Source organism: Bos taurus, chromosome 10 (assembly GCF_002263795.3).
Source record: "Bos taurus isolate L1 Dominette 01449 registration number 42190680 breed Hereford chromosome 10, ARS-UCD2.0, whole genome shotgun sequence".
Classification (NCBI taxonomy): Eukaryota; Metazoa; Chordata; class Mammalia; order Artiodactyla; family Bovidae; genus Bos; species Bos taurus.
Window position 1 is genome coordinate 74,208,269 of NC_037337.1, and position 22,145 is coordinate 74,230,413.

General features: G+C 41.0%; 1 protein-coding gene across 1 annotated transcript in view; it reads left to right on the forward strand.

Moving 5' to 3' along the window:
* Positions 1 to 22,145, forward strand: part of SYT16 (synaptotagmin 16) — a 307,290-nt gene that overhangs the window by 271,423 nt on the left and 13,722 nt on the right. The window contains exons 6-7 of the mRNA XM_059890700.1: positions 2,660 to 3,100; positions 6,578 to 6,767. Coding sequence (XP_059746683.1) covers positions 2,660 to 3,100; positions 6,578 to 6,767 — 631 coding nt within the window. The remainder of the gene's footprint in view (positions 1 to 2,659; positions 3,101 to 6,577; positions 6,768 to 22,145) is intronic.

The following is a 22,145-nucleotide window of genomic DNA, read 5'->3' on the forward strand; positions in this document are numbered from 1 at the left end:
GGAAGTGATACAGGGAAGGGAGAGCCAGTATGAGAGTGTATAATCCAGTTGTCTACCACTAAGTGTGACTCCTGACTTGATCTTGTGCAACTATACTATAAGAAACTGTAGAAATTAGTCCTAGGATATCTGTCCAAGGGGAGAAAAATTTACTGCATGGGGAATGAACCCCCCACATACTCTGGACTTTGTATTCATGGGTGCCAAGAAGTATTCTGTAGATTTCCAAGCCTTGACATCAACGAATAGGCCTTTAGTGAGAGTTGAGAGTTACCTTGTGTGGGACAGAGGAAAGACTTTGTTGGTTTGTGCCAGACAGAAGCTCCTTAGAGCCCAGCCTGTAGGGAAGAAGGAACAAGAGGCCAAGAAGGTCTGAAGTGCATAAGAATGGGCTTTGCGTCCATAAAGGGTTTAGTGTACTACCTGGTGTAAGGAAGGGCTTTAGTGAGTGTTAACTATTATTCCTTATGGTCCAGCAAGCAATGTAGAGATGATCAAGGGTAAGCTAAAATAGATGGGAGTTTTAACAGAATACTGTGACTTGATTTTTGAGTTGGCATAACTCCTTGGAGACTCGCTTCTAATATTATATCTACACTAGTCAGTTGTATTCAAAAGTCTCTATAGCAACCACTTTTATCACTTGAAACTAAGTACCTCTGAATAGAAACACTCACACATGAATGCATGCTCAGAGGAAAAAATGTAAGAAGCCTAAATTTTCCCTTAAACAAGGAGCCCAAGTTTTCTTGGTAGACTAACGTGAGTTTTAAAAGAGAGGGCAATTATTAGACATCTACTAGGTGTCAAGTCCTTTAATTTTCACAGCAACCCTGTAAAGTAGGTATAATCTCCATTTTACTGTTGATTAAAACAGGAAGTGGGAAGGATTAAATAATTGCCCAGTGTCCTAGAGGTAGTATGTGGTAGACTTGGGATTCCTAACAATATCTCGTTCCAGAGAACCATGCACTTTCACCTGAATTCTGTGGGTAAGTTTTGTTGATGAACATGCATTTTTGAGGTCTGTTATTATATTTTTTAAAAATAAAGAGTTCTTTGCTTTTTAAACTTTTAATTTTATATTGGAGTATAGCCAATTAAAAATGTTGTAATAGTTTTAGGTATACAGCCAAGTGACCCAGCCATACATATACAGGTATCTATTCTCCCCCAAACCTCCCTCCCTTTCAGGCTGCTGTATAACATGAGCAGAGTTCCCCATGCTATACAGCAGGACCCTGATTGTTACCCATTTTAAACAGCAGTGTGTACATATTGATCTAAAAATACAAGAGTTCTTTATCTTAGCACAGCTGATACTCTATTACATAAAGAAGAACTGATTCTTATTTACAGTGAGAATCAGACCAAAATTTAGTCATGAGTAAGAGGCATGCCTTCAGAGGAAAAAATCAAATTATGTTGACATTAGTAATAGTTTGTTCGAGGGTGGTTCATTATAGCAAATGTGATTCAGCTCAGTTTTCTCAGTGAGGTCATTGAATCTGACTGGCTGAGGTGAACTGCTGTCTAAAAGTGATATTTCATAACAAGGGGCCATGATTGGAAATAAGCATCAGTTCAGTGATGAGACTAGATATCTACAGAGGCTTGTCTGAGCTGAGTATTTTCCCACAGCTTCCTAGGTGATGCTAGTGGCAAAGACCTGCCTGCCAGTGTAGGAGACATAAGAGACATGGGTTCAATTCCTGGGTTAGAAAGATCCCCTGGAGGAGGACATGGCAACCCACTCCATTATTGCCTGAAAAATCCCATGGACAGAAGAGCCTGGCAGGCTACAGTCCATAGGGTCATTCAGAGTCAAACACGACTGAAGCGATTTGGCACATTAAAACCTCAGAATGACACTCTATCAAGCGGGCACCTTAATGCTCATTTTTCAGCTGAGGTACAGAGAGCATGACGCTTTTGGCCAGGGCCAAAAAGCTATTCAATGTTGAATTTTAATTTCAACCCAGGTGTTCTGTCCCCAAGCCCAGCGTTGTATTTGCTAAATGGCTGCAGGGGATGCCCTCCTAAACCCTTCCTACTCCAAGAGTGACTGGAGACTAGCTGAGACTTCCTTGCGACCTGAGAAATGCAGAATCCCAGACCTGACTCCTGGTCCTACTGAATCAGAATTCCCAGATGATTCAAGTCCACTAGGATGTTTGAGAAACTCTATCCTAAACCTTTTCCACCATGTAGATAGACAATCTATTAAAGGCTCACCTGTCCATGACTCCTGCTAGGATCCGTCTCTGCAGGGGCTCCTGGTTCAGAGAGCACAGGCCCAGGCAGAATCATTTCTCCTGGGAACTTAAGGAAAAGTTAGCTTTTGGCAGTTGCATAATTAACTAATTTTAGACTTAGTATTTCAATTGGTTTCAATGATAGCACTTTGCAAATTGTAAAAACTTTGTTCATTCATTTCAAAAGCATTCATATGCTTTGAAGGCTCACCATATGTCTGGTGCTGTACCCTCAAGGAACTCCCAGTCCGATGGAGAGACCAGGAAACAGATCTTTTTAATGTATGAGGTTATAAGCTACCAGTCCAAAAGTGTGAGGTTCTGAAGAAGCATAGAGGGGCACCATCTCTCCAAGATGCATTAGGCATTGTTCCATTTCTAATCTTTCCCTCTGTCCACAACAGGAACAGGACGGAACCAATTTTCAGGTGCCACCTGGGGTCCCAGAGCCCATCTCAAAATGCGGTGACCTGGATGTCATCTTTGAATATAGAGCTGCCAGCCAGAAGCTCACAGTGACCATTGTCAGAGCACAGGGCCTCCCGGATAAGGACCGAAGTGGCGTCAACTCCTGGCAAGTGCACGTGGTGCTGCTGCCCACAAAGAAACAGAGGGGCAGGACAAGCATACAGAGAGGGTCCAACCCCATCTTCAAGGAGAAAGTCACCTTCGCCAAGCTGGAGCCCAGAGATGTGGCTGCCTGTGCGGTCCGCTTCCGCCTGTATGCTGCCCGCAAGATGACCCGGGAGAGAATGATGGGTGAGAGGCTCTTCTATCTCAGCCACCTGCACCAAGATGGGGAAATGAAAGTGACTCTTGTTCTGGAGCCAAGAAGTAATATCAGTGTGAGTATGTTAAATGCTGCTGCTAATGACGTGCTATGTTGGAGGATCTGGAATTGTCAGCCCTTAATGTAGTATATTCAGCCTGTGAATTCAGACACCCTTAATTTAATTTCCATTTTGCCCATCTCATCCTTTGCACCATGCTTTGCACTTCATGGTACAATGGGGTTTTTATTTGTGTGTGTGTGTGCCCATAGTCCCTATAACCTGATGGATGTATCCCTATCTGTTTTTGGACATGACAGCAGCAGAGTAAAGGAGGACACAGGGAAACTGCGAGAGATTTCTTGGCCTTCTCACTAGCTGATGAGTGGTTCTACCACCCATCCCCCTGCCCTGACCCCAGTGTACATCTCAGAGATGTATGAGATACATCTCATGATGAATCTCAGAGATGGGGCTTTCAAAGTGAGGTTCTTAACAAGTGTGCCTGAGTAGGCTGTAGAGTAGCCCTGAACTCCAGCCACTTCTAAGATCTTCCATTTATAAGACTGGGCTTCTTCCACATGCCCATCTTCTATGTCCCTGGGTTTCAGAATAAGACAGCACAGCTTTTATATCTACAAACAAGTAACTCTCTCTTCCTGTGGGTTATATATATATCATCCAGTGTGAGGCTCTCCTTCTAAAAATCACATAAAAGATCAGGTAGTTACCTTGGGCTGTTGGGCCAATCAGTCATTCATTCCAAAATGTTTATGAGTACCTGCTATATGTCAGGTGCCACATAGGCAGAGGAAGGAACAAAATAGGGAATGCCCTTGCAAGGTGAACAAAACAGGTGGTGCCTTACAATCTGGTGGAGGAGGGCGACAATAGACAGCCAGGGTAGAGGGTGACAGAGGCTGTATTTTCTTTTGAAGGGTCAAAAAATTATCTTTCAGGTGGTAGTATGACATAGAAAACGAGGAACTAAAGGAGCCAACCTAGGTGCCGTGTGGACAGAGTCTCCAGACAGAGGGGCTGGTATATGTAGACACCAGCAGGTGGGAAGGGGCTTGACTTGTCTGAGGAAGAAGAAAGGAGCCAGAGAGTTCAGACTGTGCTGATGGGAGACACAGCCACTTACATTTTTAATAGATGTCTCAAAGTTCATATCTTTAGACTCAAAATCCTGATTTTTGCCTCACAAAATCTATTTTGGGCTTCCCCGGTTGCTCAGTGGCAAAGAATCCACCTGTCAATGCAGGATCCCTGGAGGGGGAAATGGCAACCCACCCCAGTATTCTTGCCTGGGAAATCCCAGGGACAGAGGATCCTGGTGGGCTGCAGTCCATAGGGTAGCAAGAGTCAGACGAGTCTTAGCAACTAAACAGCAACAAATCTATTTACCTGCAGTCTTCCCATCTTGGCTAAAGACAATCTCATGCTTTGCATTCAGGCCCAAAATCTTAGAAGTCATTTGTGACTTCTCTCCATCTGAAATCCTACTGGCTTTTTATTAAAAATCCAACCAGAGCCTGACTCTCTGCTGGATTATTGAAATGGCCTCCTCCTATCTCCCAGCTTCCACCTTTGTCCCCTATAAACTATTTCTAGCTTGGGGAACAGAAGGAACCTTTAAGACATAAACTAGATCACATCTTTATTGTTGTGGTTCAGTCACTAAGTCATGGCTGACTCTCTGAGACCTCATGAACTGCAGCACATCAGGCTTCCCTCTCTTGTCTCTGTTCAAATCCCTCTTTTTTCCCTAAGCTCAGAGTAGAGTGTGTCTTAAATCCTGGGGAACAGAAGTCATGGGACTTCAGAGGAGTCCTGCATCATAAAGCATGGAGACAGGGATGCTCCCACCCCTGTAACTCTGTGTCGGACCCTGTGCTTTGTGCTGGGGGCACAGAGCTGAGTAGGGGAAATGAGCTGTGTGAAAGAACCTTGAAGTAAAAATCCTCCCATTTACCTGTTACTTGTTGAGCGTGATTATCAGCTAAGCACTGGACAATGCACTGTGACAGACTGAGGGGTTTATAATATAAGGCTGAGGATTTGAGGGGAGAGGCAAGCTGTGCAGTGACAGGTGTCACAGTGGACACTTCTGCACAAGCCCAGGGGATGGGGTGGCCCTCACCCCAAACTAAGCAAGTATCTCCTTGTGGTATTATCATCATCCAGACAGCAGGGACTATAAGGCATCTCTTAAAACTGCCTTGCCCTGTAGTTTATAAATTGTGTGTGCTAAATTGCTTCAGTAGTGTCTGACTCTTTGCAACCCTTTGGATCGTAGCCCAACAGGCTCCTCTGTTGTGGCAAGAATACTGGAGTGGGTTATTTCCTTCTCCAAGTTTATAAATTATGTTCTATGAAAACCTCTGTGGGCTCTATAGGGATCCTGTGGCTTTTAAATAGGGTAGTTTCCTAAGATGTTAAGAAATATTTGATTTCTTTCAGTGCATTTATTTATCGAGGTTCCTGATGAGAAATTTTAGGAAACAATTTCAGATTTTGAGAAGAAAGATTTGAGCAGAGTCCAATGCACATGTTTCTTTTTCTAAAATTTATTTTTAATTGGAGGATAGTTGCTTTACAATGTCCTGTTGGTTTCCACCATACATCAACATGAATCCCTCCCTCTTGGACCTCCCTCCCATCACCCACCCTATTCCGCCCCTCTAGCTTGTCACAGTCTGATGCACATGTTTCTGATGGAGGAGGTGGTGGCTCTAGGAGGCTGGCTTGCTGGCCCGCAGAGCCCATTCCCACTGCTGCTTCTTGGGTGAGAGTCAGTGTCCTGATCTTTGCTCTCCTCCTCCCGGCATGTCTGGTGCACAGGGGCAGATGCTTTGGAGAAGCAATACACGAATATATGACAGAAAGTGTGGGCTCCGCTGGTGCCTAAGGTTTCTAAGACACACAGTCCTTGTGTCAACTTCCTTACTAAGCAGTTGTAAAAGTGCTCCTGTTCAATAGAATTCATTTCCATAGGAAGAAAAAAAAAATGTAGCATCTGCTGTATTCCTGACAACTTTTAAAAGCAGAACTGGGGGCCAAATGTTCTATGGGGTGGTAGGTAGCCAGCGGTCATTTCTTTTCTGGTGAAGGCAAAATGCCTCCTATATTGCTGCATTCCTCAAGAAGCTGCAGAAAACAGAAGCTGAACTCATGCCTGGGGTGGATGTGAAGCATTTAAGCACAAATTGCACAGGAGGGAATTTGGGTCTATAGTAAATGTCTTCTTAGCTCTCCATGTATCTTTCTGGGTTTGATTTACACTAGTAATAACATCTTTGTCCATTTTGTCTTTGGAGAGGAGAGGGTGAATGGAGCCAGCGCTTGAAACAGATATATCAGCTAATAATGCAGGGAATCCCATCCAGGACTGCGCTCCCCAGGCCCTATTATCATTCACACCGAGTGCGCCCTTAGTAATCTTTGGCAGCAGTGGAGGTTGGGGCCACAATTTCGCCACACATACCGGCTTTCTGTATGGGAGAGGCACGCAGCCGGGCCAATGGATGCTTTGTTGTTCTTCCCCTCCAGAGTGGAGAGTCTCCGCTCAGCCCATCTGCAGTGTCTCACAGTGATAGTGGTTCATCCACGCAGTCGCTGTCGCATGGAGGGGCGCCAGAACTGTTGGTGGGGCTGTCATACAATGCCACAACGGGGCGATTATCCGTGGAGATGATCAAAGGCAGCCATTTCCGAAACCTCGCTGTGAACAGAGCACCTGGTAAGTTCACGCCTACACCCCCAGCTCTGGTCCTCCCAGAGGCAGGCAAAAGGTTGTGTCTGCTTTCATCTCATTTCTGTAACTTGTGAATAAAAATGATCTTGGTGTGATTTAGACAATTTTTACCAAATGATACCTCTGGATTTTTCAAATACTTTTCTATTTAATTAGATTGAAGGCTTCTCTGATACCTGGATGAATCTTGATACAAAACAGGCTGGCCTCTGTGAGTGTATTAAAGGGAAAAGAATGATGTCTTTTCAGCAGCATAACATGTATGAACAATTAAAATCTGCTAATAGTCCCAGGCCTTCAAATACTTTAAAGAGGCAGGGTTCAGTCTTTGGAGCCAGGCAGACTTGGGATCTGACTCCAGCTCTGCTCATTTACTTGGTAGCTTTGATCTGATCCTATACATTTTACCTCTCTTTCTGAACCTCAGCAAACTCATCTGGAACAAAGGAATAGTAAGAATACCTTGCTCATGTGTTGTTTTGGGGCTTAAATAAAATGATTTATGTAGAACATTTAGCATAGTGCCTGACACATAGTGAGCATGCAAGAAATGTGAGTGGTTATGTTGTTGATGGCAGAGGAGGTGGAGTAAGAAGACATGGGCAATCCAGGCCTGACTCACTAGGGAACCTTCTGAGATTACCCCTGGAAAGAGCAACTCAAAACATACCCCATAGTGGCTGTCCAGGGCTCAGGAAGCCAGAATAAAAGTGTTGCTGCTGCCAACTGCCCGAACTGCCTCTCAGTACCCAAGAAACTAGCAACTGAACCTTGGAATAATGCTGCTGAAAAATCAGCTCACATTTAATGATCTTGCTCGTTAGCAGAAACAGCTTAATAAAGGGTGGGAAGATGGTTTCTGCCTCACTACTGTCTGCTGGATCTCATGCAATCACATCTAATTAGAGGAATCTAATTTATATCTAGAATTCTAGCTGCAAGAGAGTCTGGGAAATGCTGAGTCAGGGAAATGTTGAAATTCCAGCCTTTTGAGTTCAAGAAGGTAAAATAGACGGGGGTAGGGTAGAGTGTGAGTGAGCCTGTTCTCCACAGACTGCATGAGCCAATGGACTCTGGCCTCACCTGTCAGCACTAGGTGAAGAGCCAGCCAAGCTGGTGGAAAAGGTCAGCTCCTACAATCAAATCTGGACTCTCACTCCTTTTAGTCTCTAACTGTGCCACCACCCATAATGTCTCTGTTCAGTAGTATCTTGTTAGTCAGTCTGTATTAAAGCCATTAGAGCAAGTTAGTAAGGAAAGCGCAACAGTCTGGGTAACAAAAGAAACCAGGGGCATAAACCATATTCTGTATCAAGGCTCAGAATCATGTAAGAGCTATTTAAAATCCATAGTACATATTGATTATTAATTGCATGGATAGACTCTCCTTTCTAGATATAGCTTTTAAAAAATAGCTCTGGATTTACTAAAGATCTAGATTTACTGCTTTCCCTGTAGAACTGTTGCTGGTCTCTTTTCCTGGAGAATGAAATGGCAATCCACTCCAGTACTCTTACTGGGAAAATTCCATGGACTGAGAAGCCTGGTAGGCTACAGTCCATGGGGTCGCAAAGAGTCGGACACAACTGAGTGACTTCACTTCACTTTCCTGTCTTCTGAGATTTGGTGAGATCTGAACAATTTGGGGGGAAGAAGATGGTGCAGCTGCAGAGAATGATGGGGGAGATGGACCACACAATCATTGGGAGGCTTTAATTTGCATGCTGAGAGGTTCCAGGCAATACAGGAGAGAAGGACAGTGTTGTGGCTAAGAAAGTATCAACTGGAGGATGCCAAACTAAGGTTTTTGCCACTTGCTAGCTGTGAGTTACTGAATTTTTTTGACTCTGTTTTCTTATTTGTAAAATGGGATCATAATAATATATACTTTTCAGGTAGGGATATTACATGTAAAACTGTGCTTTGAGAATGGTGCTGAGGTATGTTTCCACATTTCTTTATAAAAGAAAATATACCAAAAAGGAAACTATTATAACAAATATTTAAAACTGAGTAGGAAAACAAGGCAAGTCCTCATTTTGAAATTGATTTCCTTCCAGAAGTTTAAGTCATATTGGCATTTACTACATGGTTTTACATAGAATAGTGATGCAGTGTAACTGAAAATGTAACTGATGTGCTGTATCTTTGTGACTAAAGTAATAGAAGACAATGTTGCTGTGATGCTAGTAATTAAAACAGAAACCCAATAGTGAAGACAAAAGTTTTTTGTTTACATGAAATGCTGGTACTTAAGGAAAAGCCAGTTTAATTAGGAGGGACTGAGAAAGTAGAAGGTTCTTTTGTGGAGATTCTAAAAGGGACCTCTTGGTACTTTCAAGGGCTTGAGATGTTGATGATGTTGGTCTTTCATTATGTCTCACTTCTTTATGCCACTAGCAGGACTTTGGCAGTCATCAGACAAGCTTAGGGTACAGTTCGAGTTCCCATATGGAAGAGAATAAGAGAGAGAAAGGATGAGGGAACAAGAGTTTTATGAGGTAACTGAGCAGCACTGGAAGAAAGAGAAGGAGAAGAGGACAGGATGCAAGCTGGGAAATGAATGGGCCTGGAGAGGGGAATGGGGACACTGCCAATTGCACTCATCTCCATGGTGAAAGTGGACAGAGGGCAGGGGGTGTCCCAGGACCCTGCGTCAGAGTCTACCCCGAGGGAGCTGCCTGCCGGGAGGGACGCGTGGGTAGAAACGTGTGTGAAGGTCACAAATCCTGTGCTTGAGACCCTCAGCTCAGTGGCAGTGACCTCCTCTGTAGAAAGGGGTCATCAATCCTGCCTTGCAGGGTGGCATTGATAATGTAAAGAATGGTTCTTAAGGAAGTCCAAAGAAAAAGAAGTTGAGCCTGATGACTAGGAACTTCTATAGAATGCTGAAGGTGCTAAATCTTGATGGAAAGAGACAAAGGCTAGGATTTTGAAGTGAGGATCTTTTGTATCAAAGTATTTTGTCAGCCAAAAGATAACTGAATTTGCCAACTTGATCCAGCTAGATGACTGTTCTGATATTTTAAACTTTTCTTTCTAAGCAAGATAGAGGAGAGGTGGACTAATAATAGATGCAGTTACCTTTCTCTTTTCGGGCCTTAGAAGAAATGAGCCACCAGATGTATGCTTCTCTCCCCAGATCCCTGGGGGAGAAAGCTCAGTGAGAGGCAGGTTTAGCTCTAGTGGGAAGGAGCTGGTGGGAGCATCCCTAAAGATGAGTGTCTACCACACCTCCCCACCCCAGAATGGTTAAAATTAAAAAGACTGATTCCCCCAAATGTTGGTGAGGATGTGGCAAATACATTCTTGGTGGGAGTGTAAAATGGAATAACAGCCTTGGGAGAAGGCCTGGCGGTATCTCATACAGCTGAACATGCACTGAAAATCCGGCAGTTCTATTCTTGGGCATTCGTCCATAAGTTAAAAAAAGAGACGTTCATTAGAAGGTTTATAGCAGCTTTATTATAGTGTACAAAAATGGCAAAGAGCCCTTATGTCCTCATAATTGAATAAATAGATTAAGATATGTTTCTATAGTAGAATACTATTCAGCAATAAAAATGAATGAAATTAACGGAGGCATTCAACAACATGGAGGAATTTCAAGAACATACCAAGTACCTACTGGATGATTCCATTTATATGAAATTCTAAAACAGGCAAAATTTGTTTAAACATATAGTGAAAAAAAAGCAGAGGAGTGGTTGCTTCAGGATTGGTATTGGTATCAAGATGACTGGGCATGGACATGAGGGAGTATTCTGGGGTGATGGACATATTCCATATTTTGATAGGGATGTGGGTTAAATGGATGTTTGCATTTGTTAAAACTTACTGAATGGTGTTAGGCTTTGTGCACTTCACTGCATGTAAATTTCATCTTATAATATGAAAGAACCATAAATTATTGAACTCTAGTTAATGAAACATGCTGAAAATGTTTAGGGGTAAAGAACAATGATGGCTACAGGTATGACAGATTGATAGATGTATAGATATATGAGAAAGCAAAGTCTGTTATCTCAGGTTACTATAGCAAAAATACCATAGGTTGGGTGGCTTAGGTCAGGTGTACACAACCTCTGGGATCTAATGCCTGATATCTGAGGTGGAGCTGATGTAACATTACTAGAAATAAGGTGCACAATAAATATAATATGCATGAATCATCCTGAAACCATCCCCCCACCAATGCATGGAAAAATTGTCTTCCACGAAACTGGTCCCTGATGCCGAAATAGTTGGGGACTGCTGGCTTAGACAACAGAAAATTTTTTTCTTGCAGTTCTGGAGGCTGGGAAATCCAAGATCAATTTGGATTTGATCAACTAATTTGGTTCCTGATAAGAACCCTCTTCTTAGTCTTCAGGCAGATTTCTTCCTGTATCTTCACATGATGGAGAGAGAGTACCTCTATCTCATGGCTGTCCTTCTAAGGGCACTGATCCCATTCATGAGAGCTCCACCCTCATGACCTGGTTACCTCCCAAAGATCCCACATTCAAATACTGTCATATTGGGGATGAGGGCTTCGACATATGAATTTTGGTAGGACACATCAGGCCATAGCATAGGTGGAACAAAATATGACAATTGAAGAATCTAGGTGATGAATATATGGGTATCCACTGTATAATTATTTCAAATTTTCAGCATAATTGAAAAATTGTTATAAAATAGTAGGCATAAAAATCTGGTCTGGTCTGGAATAGTTCAGTTGGGCTAGGTAGATAAAAATAAAACATGAATGTAGCAATTGATAGGGAATACTGTGATGGGCATTACATTGTTTTTTAAATTATGTTGAAATCTCAAGGTCCACCCTTGACTCAATCTTGGACAAAATAGATAGGATATCAATCAAATAACCTGACGGCATCTTCTATAGCATCCTTCATAAACCACATCCATCCCAAGACAAAGTATATGATTGGGCATTTCTTTCTTTCTAACTTTAACCTTTTCTCTATTCATCAGATAGATAGATTTTTATATCTACATCCCTCTTCCTGCCATCTTCCCTCCCTCCCTCCCTTCTTTTCTCTTTCCCTTTTTCCTTTCTCCCTCCCTTCTTTCTTTCCTTCCTTCCATTTTGGTGAAAATGCCCATATTATAAAAATTTAAATATGTTTACATATATTTTTCAAATCATAGGTGGACCAGGGAAGGTAACATAGGCTATTTGAAAATTACTGAAACTATTCCATAGAACCTATTCAGAAACAATCCGTAAACAAGTTAACAAAATGAACTAATCTTAGCTCAAGGCAGGTAACAATGTGTCAAGAACCATTCCAGGCACTTTCAAGGTAAAATCTTAGTACAAGAGATCATGATTGTTGTCATATTTGCTATTAAGATAGCACAGGCTAGTCTACAAACATGATGACAAGGAATAGTCTCCACATGGCAGATGATCTAGGTGAAAATCCCTCTTTCAGTGTCTGCTAGACATTTGAAATCCTTGTACAGAAGCTTTTGAAGAAGTCCCCATTGAGAATTAGAAGCATTTGATTATCTTTTGAATTTGGCTTTGTGGGAAAACAATTCACTAACAACTAACTAGCAACTCTGTTCTGTTCTTTTCCTGTTTCTTTTCCTACCTATACAAGTCTGTATTTTAAAAACTTAGCTATTCTGTTGGCAGGTTCTGTTTCTCCATCCTTCTCCAGTGCATTACTGTGTTGTGTTTATATACACACATATAATGGTCCCAGTCAAAAATTACCATTAAGATGTCCCCTCTAGTTAAAAACAACGCGTTCCCCAGCCTCTCAGTGTGTGCATGATTAGCCATATGTGATAATTACATCCCCAATGATAATACTTACAGCAGCAGCATATTAACCTTGTTAGGCATTCACAATAGCAGAGACTAGAGGAAGGAAAAACAAAAAAGCAGATCAAGCAAGCTTGTGTTTAGTGTGAGGAACAAATGGGAAGTGGGGGGTAACCTCTATGGATGAAACACAGGGGAAAAAGGACTGCACGGAAATGAATATAGGATATACCACCTTCTTTTAAAATCTTGGTCCAGTTTTCAGTTAGGTATAGTAAATACTTATTAATAGCCATTATGTGTTCAAAATTACGGCCAATGCATATGAAGATTTATGTGCAGCCATAACTTATTGGCTGCGTATGTGATATTCCTTTACTTATATCACCTCATTTAATTCTCACAACAATGTCAAAGTTAGAAAATCTGAAAGGCAACAGGAGAGAAAATACAGTTATCACAGTATGTGAGTTATATCTCAATAAAACTGATTTAAAAAAAAACACTCGGCTTTCTTCCGAAGAATGACAGACTGAAGACAGCCTTGTTAACAGCAACCACAGAAGCCTGAAGACAAGGGGAGAGTATTGTCACAGGCTGGGGAGAAAAACACTCTCCACTTATTATGCTTTTCAAGTGACAGAAGAATAAAGATCTTTCTTTCTTTTACAAAGCTTGAAAGGGTTTATCACTGGAAGAACTACTAACTGGTGTGATTTCAGGGAGAAAGAAATTGAACCTGAAAGGAGTGAAGTGCAAGAAAGGGAATGAACAGCAGGAACAAAAAGATCAACACGTAGGTAAATGTGAGCATGTGCAGACTGCGTAAAGCAGAAACAGCAAAAGTGGGAAACGTGCCTGATATTGGGACTACAGCAATAATGTGGAACTGAAATTCCTAGCAGGAATAGTATGAAAGATGTGAAGGGGAGACCGAAATCAAAGAATTCTAAGGCACTTATGCTACTTAGAAAGAGGGTGAAAGCGAAAGTCACTCAGTCATGTCTGACGCTTTGTGACCCCATGGACTATAAAGTCCATGGCATTCTCCAGGCCAGAATACTGGAGTGGGTAGCCATTCCCTTCTCCAGGGGAGCTTCCCAGCCCAGGGATCGAACCCAGGTCTCCTGCATTGCAGGCGGATTCTTTGCCAGCTGAGCCACAGAAAAAAGGTAGAGGTATTGATTCATTTTGGACATTAAATCAAGGGTGCATGTTAAAATTTTAATCCAACTTTTAACTCAGTGGAGAGACTAAATTAGAATAAAGAAAATTCAGTTAATCCCATAGAAAGCAGAGATATTTAAAAGCCTAGAAAATGCAGAATAGATGGCATAAACAAAATCAATAAAAATAAATCAAAATATTTTGGTGATAATAATAAATGTCAAGGGACTAAAACTGCTTTGAAAATGATAGATATAGCATTAGGTTAATATTTCTCTTCCTCCCAATCTCTCCCTCTCTCTCTCTCCTCACATCCTCTCACTTCTACTACATCTTATATTGGGTGTCCACCTAGCCTCATAATGTTTAAGAAAAAGAAACACTAATTACCAATAAATTGGGCTTAGTTCTGGAATGCAAGAATGACTTAACATTAGGGAAATCTAATGTATTTAATAGCTCACTATACCAACTGATTTATGGGAAAACTTGATCATGTCAATAGTTACAAAAGAAGCTCTTGATGAAATACACTATGCTTTATTGGCAAAAATAATTCATAGCAGATGAATAATAGAAGATGTATCAGTATAGGCAAAGTTATGGTGCAATAACAAATGCTGCAGAGTTCATGGCTTAATACAGCAAAGGTTTATTTCTCCCTTTCATCACAATCCAAAGTAAGGCAGGCAATGCTCCTGTAAGCTGTAAGTAAGGGATACAGATTCTTTCTATTTAATGAGGTGATAATATATTCAAAATGTGACCAGCCTTGTTGTCATGAAAGGGGAAGAGACAGGGGGAATGACTGACTTCAGCTGTGATTGAAGGTAATGTATTACTTCTAATATTCTATATTCAGAAGCCAGTCACATGGCTCAGTTACCTCAAATCTGGTGTGAAGCCTTCATCCTTAATTTGATACTTAACCCGTCATTATCACATTATTCACTCAAGAAGGTTTATTGAGCCTTTGTTGCTTGAAGCCTTTAAAAATTTATCTCTCCCACCTCCCTCCCCAATACAATATTGTAAAGTAATTAGCCTCTAATTAAAATAAATAAATTAAAAAAAATAAATCTCAGAGTCTCTGCCCCACCCCACCCCCATCCCCCCCAAAAAATGATCTCTTACTGTTTGGAGATCTGGAAGCAAGGGACTTTTCCAATCACAGAAATGTCTGAATTTCAGGATTCTCTTTCTCTTTCCCTGCACCTTCATCTTTCCCAAGGTTACTTTTCACCTCTCCCCAGCCTCTAGATGAAGCCAGTAGTAGTGAATACCCACTTCTAACATTCTGTTTTTCAATTTTTTCCCTTATAACTACAAATATTAAGCATATTTGCTTCCTTCCAAGTGATAGCAGATGACAGTTTACCATCACTTAATGTGAATGATGGATCTCCACTATCCTAGCCTCTGATAGGAGTTTCTCCATTCCCTGGCACCCAACTTCTAGGCCAGTGGTCTTGTATTTTTATTTTAGTTGCATTCCAGTTCAGGTTACTGATTACTTTGTCACACTTTTGTCAGGAAAATACAAAATACTCTAGCTATATTTTGAATCAGAAGTTGTTTCTTATAGGCTTCAAGCATGGGAAGTCTGGTCAGTAAAGGTCAGGAAGGCTTTCTCCAGGAAATCCAGAAGTACAGGCATCACAGGAAAGGTACGGGTACAGTCTGAGCTGTGCACGTGAAAGGATTGGTTCTCATAAGGATCTTTGAATGCCATGGGTGAACACCCTGCTTTGCCATTTGCTTGCTAATTCCTGTCCACATGCCTGCAACTGGTTTGTGGCCTGAAAGGATTGTGGCTCCCCTTTCCTTTTGCTTTCCATTCTCATACAGTTCACTTTCACTAGTGAAATCTAACTGGGATCCTACTGGCAAGAGATTCAGGGGAATGTAATTTTAAGTTTGGTAAAGAAAAGAGCTTAGAAAGGCAGAAATGGTATTAAATGTCAACAACTAGCATGTGGTAGAGAAGTGTTAGTCGCTGTCATGTCCAACTCTTTGCAACCCCATGGACTGTATGTCCATGTAATTCTCCAGGCAAGAATACTGGTGTGGGTAGCCATTCCCTCCTCCAGGGAATCTTCCCAACCCAGGGATCAAACCCAGGTCTCTTGCATTGGAGGCAGATTCTTTACCATCTGAGACACCAGGGAATAAGGAAGGGAACATACTTAATCCTGGTGGTGAGCATTTTAAGAAAATAGACATTAGCTATCATTCTTAATATTGAAATCCATCAAGAAAGAAATAAGGATTCCCATTGGAATCACTCACACTCAGCATTAAACTGGAAACTCAAGGCAGTTTAGTAGAATAAGAAAAAGAAATAAAAATTTAAAGCTAGAGAAGAGGAAACAAAACTGCCATTCTTTATAGAAAATACGATTGTCTGCATTAAAAATGCAAGAAAACCTATAAATTTGAACTAATAACATATTTTAATACAAACTTGTTTTCTAATACATCAAGGACAGATAGAAAGTAGAGTTTTAACACATTAATATATACAAAAGTAACAGTAGCTATGGTACCAAAAGATAGCATTAATAAAAGATGAGTAAGAAAATTATTTAAAAATCGCAACACTTTTTGAAATACACAAAATAAAACTAAATAGATAGATGAACATGTTTATTGGTTAGAATAATCTATATTGTGAAAATAATAGCTTTCCTCGAATTTATATATCTGGTGCAATCCCAATCAAAATCCCCACAGGTTTTTTTTTTAAAAGGACTTGACTAACTGATTCTCAAATTCATATGCAAGAGCCAGTTAAAGAAAGAGATGGGAATAACTAAATTTTTAAAAAGATGATATAAGGATTCTTCCTAACAGATATCAAGACATATTCTAAAAGGACGATAATAAATATCAAGTTAAGGGAAGGACACCAAAGCTAGATGCTTGGTATCTGATCAACATTATATTACAAGTCAACTGGGAGATAATGGGCTATTTAATGTATAATGCTTCTGATTTGGGAAAATAATTAGATCCCTACCTCATGCCACATATAAAAATCAATCTTAGGTGGATTAAAGATCAGATTGAAAAATAAATTCTTAAGACTCATAGAAGGAATGTGGAAGACCATTGAGTTTGGATAGGATTTCTTAAATAATTTTTTAATGTGCCGACTGAAAAGGAAAACATTGATAAATCTGACCGACTCCACAGAATGTAAAGCATTTAAACTGCGAAAGTTACTATACACAAAGCAAAAGGATAAATCACAGGCATGGAGAAGGTATTAACAATAAAAGTAACAAGATTTTGTCTCTGGAATTTATAAAGAATCAATAATCCACTCATAGGGATGTATTACAGAAATTCTTAAGTGTTGGTATGATATAAAATACCAAAGTGTTCACTGAAATCTTTTCAATTCTTTGTTATTAAAAACAAATGTCCATTAATTAAAATAATGAATAAGCTACTTGTGGTTTATTAATATACTAGAACACTGCTGCTGCTGCTGCTAAGTCGCTTCAGTTGTGTCCGACTCTGTGGGACCCCACAGACAGCAGCCCACCAGGCTCCCCTGTCCCTGGGATTCTTCAGGCAAGAACACTGGAATGGGTTGCCATTTCCTTCTCCAGTGCATGAAAGTGGAAAGTGAAAGTGAAGTCGCTCAGTCGTGTCCCACTCTTAGCGACCCCATGGACTGTAGCCTAACAGGCTCCTCCATCCATGGATTTTCCAGGCAAGAGTACTAGAGTGGGGTGCCATTGCCTTCTCCAGAAAGGTCAATAGTAAATACGAAAAATGCTAAATATCAAATGGGGCTTCCCAGGTGGTGCTAGTGGTAAAGACCCCACCTGCCAATGCAGGAGAAGTAAGAGATGCAGATTCAATTCCTGGGTCAGGAAGATCCCCCAGAGGAGGGCATGGCAACCCACTCCAGTATTCTTGCCTGGAGAATCCCATGGACCGAGGAGCCTGGCAGGCCATAGTCCACAGGGTCGCAAAGAGTTGGACATGACTAAAAGCGACTAAGCATGCATCCATGATTGGTACTTAAGTATGGGTAGTATTAATATTATTCTCTCTTATGTATATTGAAGATGTGTAATAATTATGAATACATTAGAAGCTAAGGAGAAGTTAAATGACCAAATTCCTTTCCTTTGCCCAGAGAATCATAGTGCCCCGCCCCCACCCCAAGGCTAAGTCTGTTACAAATGGCAGACCATCATGCTGCTGTGGGGCAGCTGTTCTGTATGACCTATGTAACTACTTTTGTGGTATTGCATTGTTTCTTTGAAAAGATGACTCCTGAATCCCAAATGACATAGGTTTGTGCCATGATAAATTGGAAATATTTTGCTGTTATAATTTTTTTTGGTTCATGTGGTGTCTTCTTTGTGGAGAAAGTGAGTGACCCATAACACAGTTGATGGGCTGAGTCAGAAGGACAGCATCCAGAACTACCAGGGGATTGTGACCCATTCAGCCTGTTGATGATGGCTTTATGTTGCTAGAGACGCTGAGAGGCATCTGAATCATCAACAGAAGATAAAATACTGCTTGGTGGTGCTCTACAGCAAGTATTACACTATCAATCCCAAAGAATTAAAACAGCTCAGTAAAATTGCGTATTTACTTGACCTTTTCTCTTCCATTCTGACTGATGCTCACTGAACCCCCAAAGACTCCAACCTTACTCCTCACTATTCCTCACAAGCAGAATGTTCTGGTCATAGCCCTGGATAGCTAAATGTAAGCATACAATTATTGTCAATAATTTTGAGCTGGAACAGTTGGCATGGCATTTCTCTTCTTCTGGTCAGATGTCCTCAGACTGGATTGTTTATACTTTTATTATTCCCCCCTCTTGTCATACATGTACAATTCAGCTTCAGTGATGGTGGTTTGGTTGTAAATAGCCTTTTTTAAAAATATAAATTTATTTATTTTAATCGGAGGTTAATTACTTTACAATATTGTATTGGTTTTGCCATACATCAACATGAATCCGCCACAGGTATACACGTGTTCCCCATCCTGAACCCCCCTCCCACCTCCCTCCCCATCCCATCCCTCTGGGTCATCCCAGTGCACCAGCCCCAAGCATCCTGTCTCATGCATCGAACCTGGACTGGCAATTTGTTTCATATATGATATTATACATGTTTCAATGCCATTCTCCCAAATCATCCCACCCTCTCCCTCTCCCACAGGGTCCAAAAGACTGTTCTGTACATCTGTGTCTCTTTTGCTGTCTCACATACAGGGTTATCGTTACCATCTTTCTAAATTCCATATATATGCGTTAGTATACTGTATTGGTATTTTTCTTTCTGGCTTATTTTAAATAGCCTTTCTCATAATTAGAAAATAATCTTCTGACCAGGAGAAAGCTGGAAATTGCTCTCTTTGTGAAATGAGCAAGTCTTTGTTTGCAAGATTAATTCAATTCCCACTGCCATAACTGGCAGAAGAATTGCCAGATCAGTTTGGTGACTGGATTGAACTTTTCCTCCAGGAACTGTGTAGCTGTACAGCTGCAGAAACACAAGTTCACTCCCTTATTGTCAGTTTGCTGACAGCTTTTTCCATAGAGCAGTTTGAAGAGTGGAGAGCCCTTTTTCTGAGACAGAAAAGTGTTTTCACACCTGAAGTGCAATTTCACACCTTGTGTTTCTCAGCAGATAAGTGCATAAAATAACACATCAAACCGGAATAGAAAAAGATCAACATAGAAAGAAAACTGCAGGTTGTGATTTGTTTCCTATCTTACAATGCCTTTGTAGAGAACGATAAATTACAGGGATCTGGGTTTACACTTTAAAAAGTTTGACTGGTTGTTAGGTGGGGAAGTGAGCAGTAAACACTAATCGGCATTTAGCCCACATTGAACACAATGTACAAAATGATAAAATTTGGGAAACACCAAAATGTTGATTTTTTTTTAAAGGATAAAACACATATAAATTAGTGGCAAAAGCTGTAGTTAAGAGAAAGTCAAGATATTGATACATTACGTGATTTTAGTAAAAATAGAATTGTCTTAAGATATAATTTTTTATAATTATCCATTCAGGAATTTTAGCAAAAGTAGTAGATTATGTTAGTACTTACTTTCTATAAATGACTAAACCTATGATGCTAGTTACCATCTGATGGCATTCTAGTGCAGGGGTTATAAAATGAGGGATTTAGCTCCATTTTGCAAATTTGAAAACTTAAGTCCAAAAGAAAACAGAAAGTTGAGCCTCCTGGATGGTCACAAACATTCATTATAAAATATTTAATATTTATTGAGTGTCTATCACATGTTAGGCATTATACCAGGCATGGGGTACAATGGTTAACAGGGAAATCTCCCTTTCTCCCATCTGAGAACTGACAGTTTTACAGCAAGTAAACAGGCAATGGAAATACTGGGTAATGAGTGCTGAGAGAGGTAAAATTATATTTTGATGGAGCCTGCAGATGGTCAGCATGGGGGAAAGTGGTCATCCAAGATTCTCAGATAAAGTGACATCTAAATCAAACTAATGAACGACAGTGGATGAGGTGGTTGGATGGCATTACTGACTCAATGGACATGAGTTTGAGTAAACTCCTGGAGTTGGTGATGGACAGGGAGGCCTGGCATGCTACAGTCCATGGGGTCGCAAACAGTTGGACATGACTGAGTGACTGAACTGAACTGAAAGGTGGGTATCATTTGGGATGTGAGGGCATGTATAACTTACGTAGAGGTGAAAGAGAAAGAGAAGCAGGATGGGTTGGGGGGATGAAGGTAGTTCAGTGGAGTGGGGATGTAGCGTATAAAGGCAATTGAGATGCACAATGAAACTGGAAGATAAAAGGGTCAGGGTGTGTAGTCTATGCTGAGAAATTTAGTTTTTTATCCTGAGACTAGAGGGATGTATTGAAGGTTTAGTCTTTGTTTATTAGTGAGAGTGATACAACCAGATCTGTACTTTATAAAGACCCCTCTGACTATTATTGTTGTCCAGTTGCTCAGTTGTGTCCAACTCTGCGACCCCATGGACTGCAGCACGCCAGCCTTCCCTGTCCTTTGCCATCTTCTGGAGCTTACTCAAACTCATATCCACTGAGTCTGTGATGCCAAATCCAACCATCTTGTCCTCTGTTGTCCCCTTTTCCTTCTGCCTTCAGTCTTTCCCAGCATCAGGGTCTTTTCTAATGAGTCAGCTCTTTGCATCAGGTGGCCAAAGTACTGGAGCTTCAGCTTCAGCATCAGTCCTTCCAATGAATATTCAGGACTTTATGGTCCAACTCTCACATTCATACATGACTACTTGAAAATCCATAGCTTTGACTATACAGACCTTTGACTATGGGATTTGTCAATCCAGTGACTGGACATCAGCAAAGAAACATGCAGTAATGCAAGTGGGAGAGGTTGGTGACCTGAGCTGACAGTATACATCAGGAGTTCAGCAGCATTGGGAGGGAAGAGAGTGGGTGGATTTGGGAGCTATTGTGGAGGCAGAATCAACAGAACTTAGTGATTGATCAGCTGGACTAGGGGTAAGGAAGCCAGTCTTGTCAAAAATGCATAAAGTTAAAAAAGAAAATAAAATTTAAAAAAAGAAAAAAATTAAATTAAATTAAAACTTAAAAAAAAAAATGCAGTCCTGAGTTCTGGTTTGGGACTTGAGCAGATGATGCTACATTCACAGAGTTGGGGGACACTAAAGCAGCTAGTTTTTAAAAGGGAGACATGGTATTTGTGAGATGGGATTTTACAAGAAACAATGTGGTATTCCATTGGATTTTGAGCTTGGAAGGGAAGTCTAGGCCACAGATACAGATCAGGTAGGTATATGAGATGGTCCAAAGAATATGTAGAGAATGAGAAGAGAGTTTTTAGGCATAAATAGTACTTGGACAATGAAAAGAAAAACACGTAGAGCAAAATGTATATATATTGTTACATAAATAAAATATGGATGAAGAATGTGCATGTCCACAAATACCACTGCACACATGCCTTCGCACGTACACACCCCTGCACATGTGTTCCTTCCGATGAGCATCAGCATGGTACCCCATGGTGGGCCACATGCAACATTAAGCATTAAAGGTAATCATCCCTTTCCTGAAGAGTTCATGTAAGGTGTGTGTTGTGTGATAGTCTCTCAGTCATGTCTCTTTGCGACCCCAGAGACTGTAGCCCACCAGGTTCCTCTGTCCATGGAATTCTCCAGGCAAGAATACTTGAGTGGGTTGCCATTCCCTTCTCCAGGGGATCTTCCCAACTCCGGGATCGAACCCAGGTCTCCTGCATTGCAGGTATATTCTTTACTGACTGAGTCACCAGAGAAGCCCATGTGTTAGTCCAACAGCAAGTTCCAGGCCTAAAGATGCTGCTCAGTATGTTAAAAAGGAAAAATGTACTGCCGTGTAGATATTGCAAT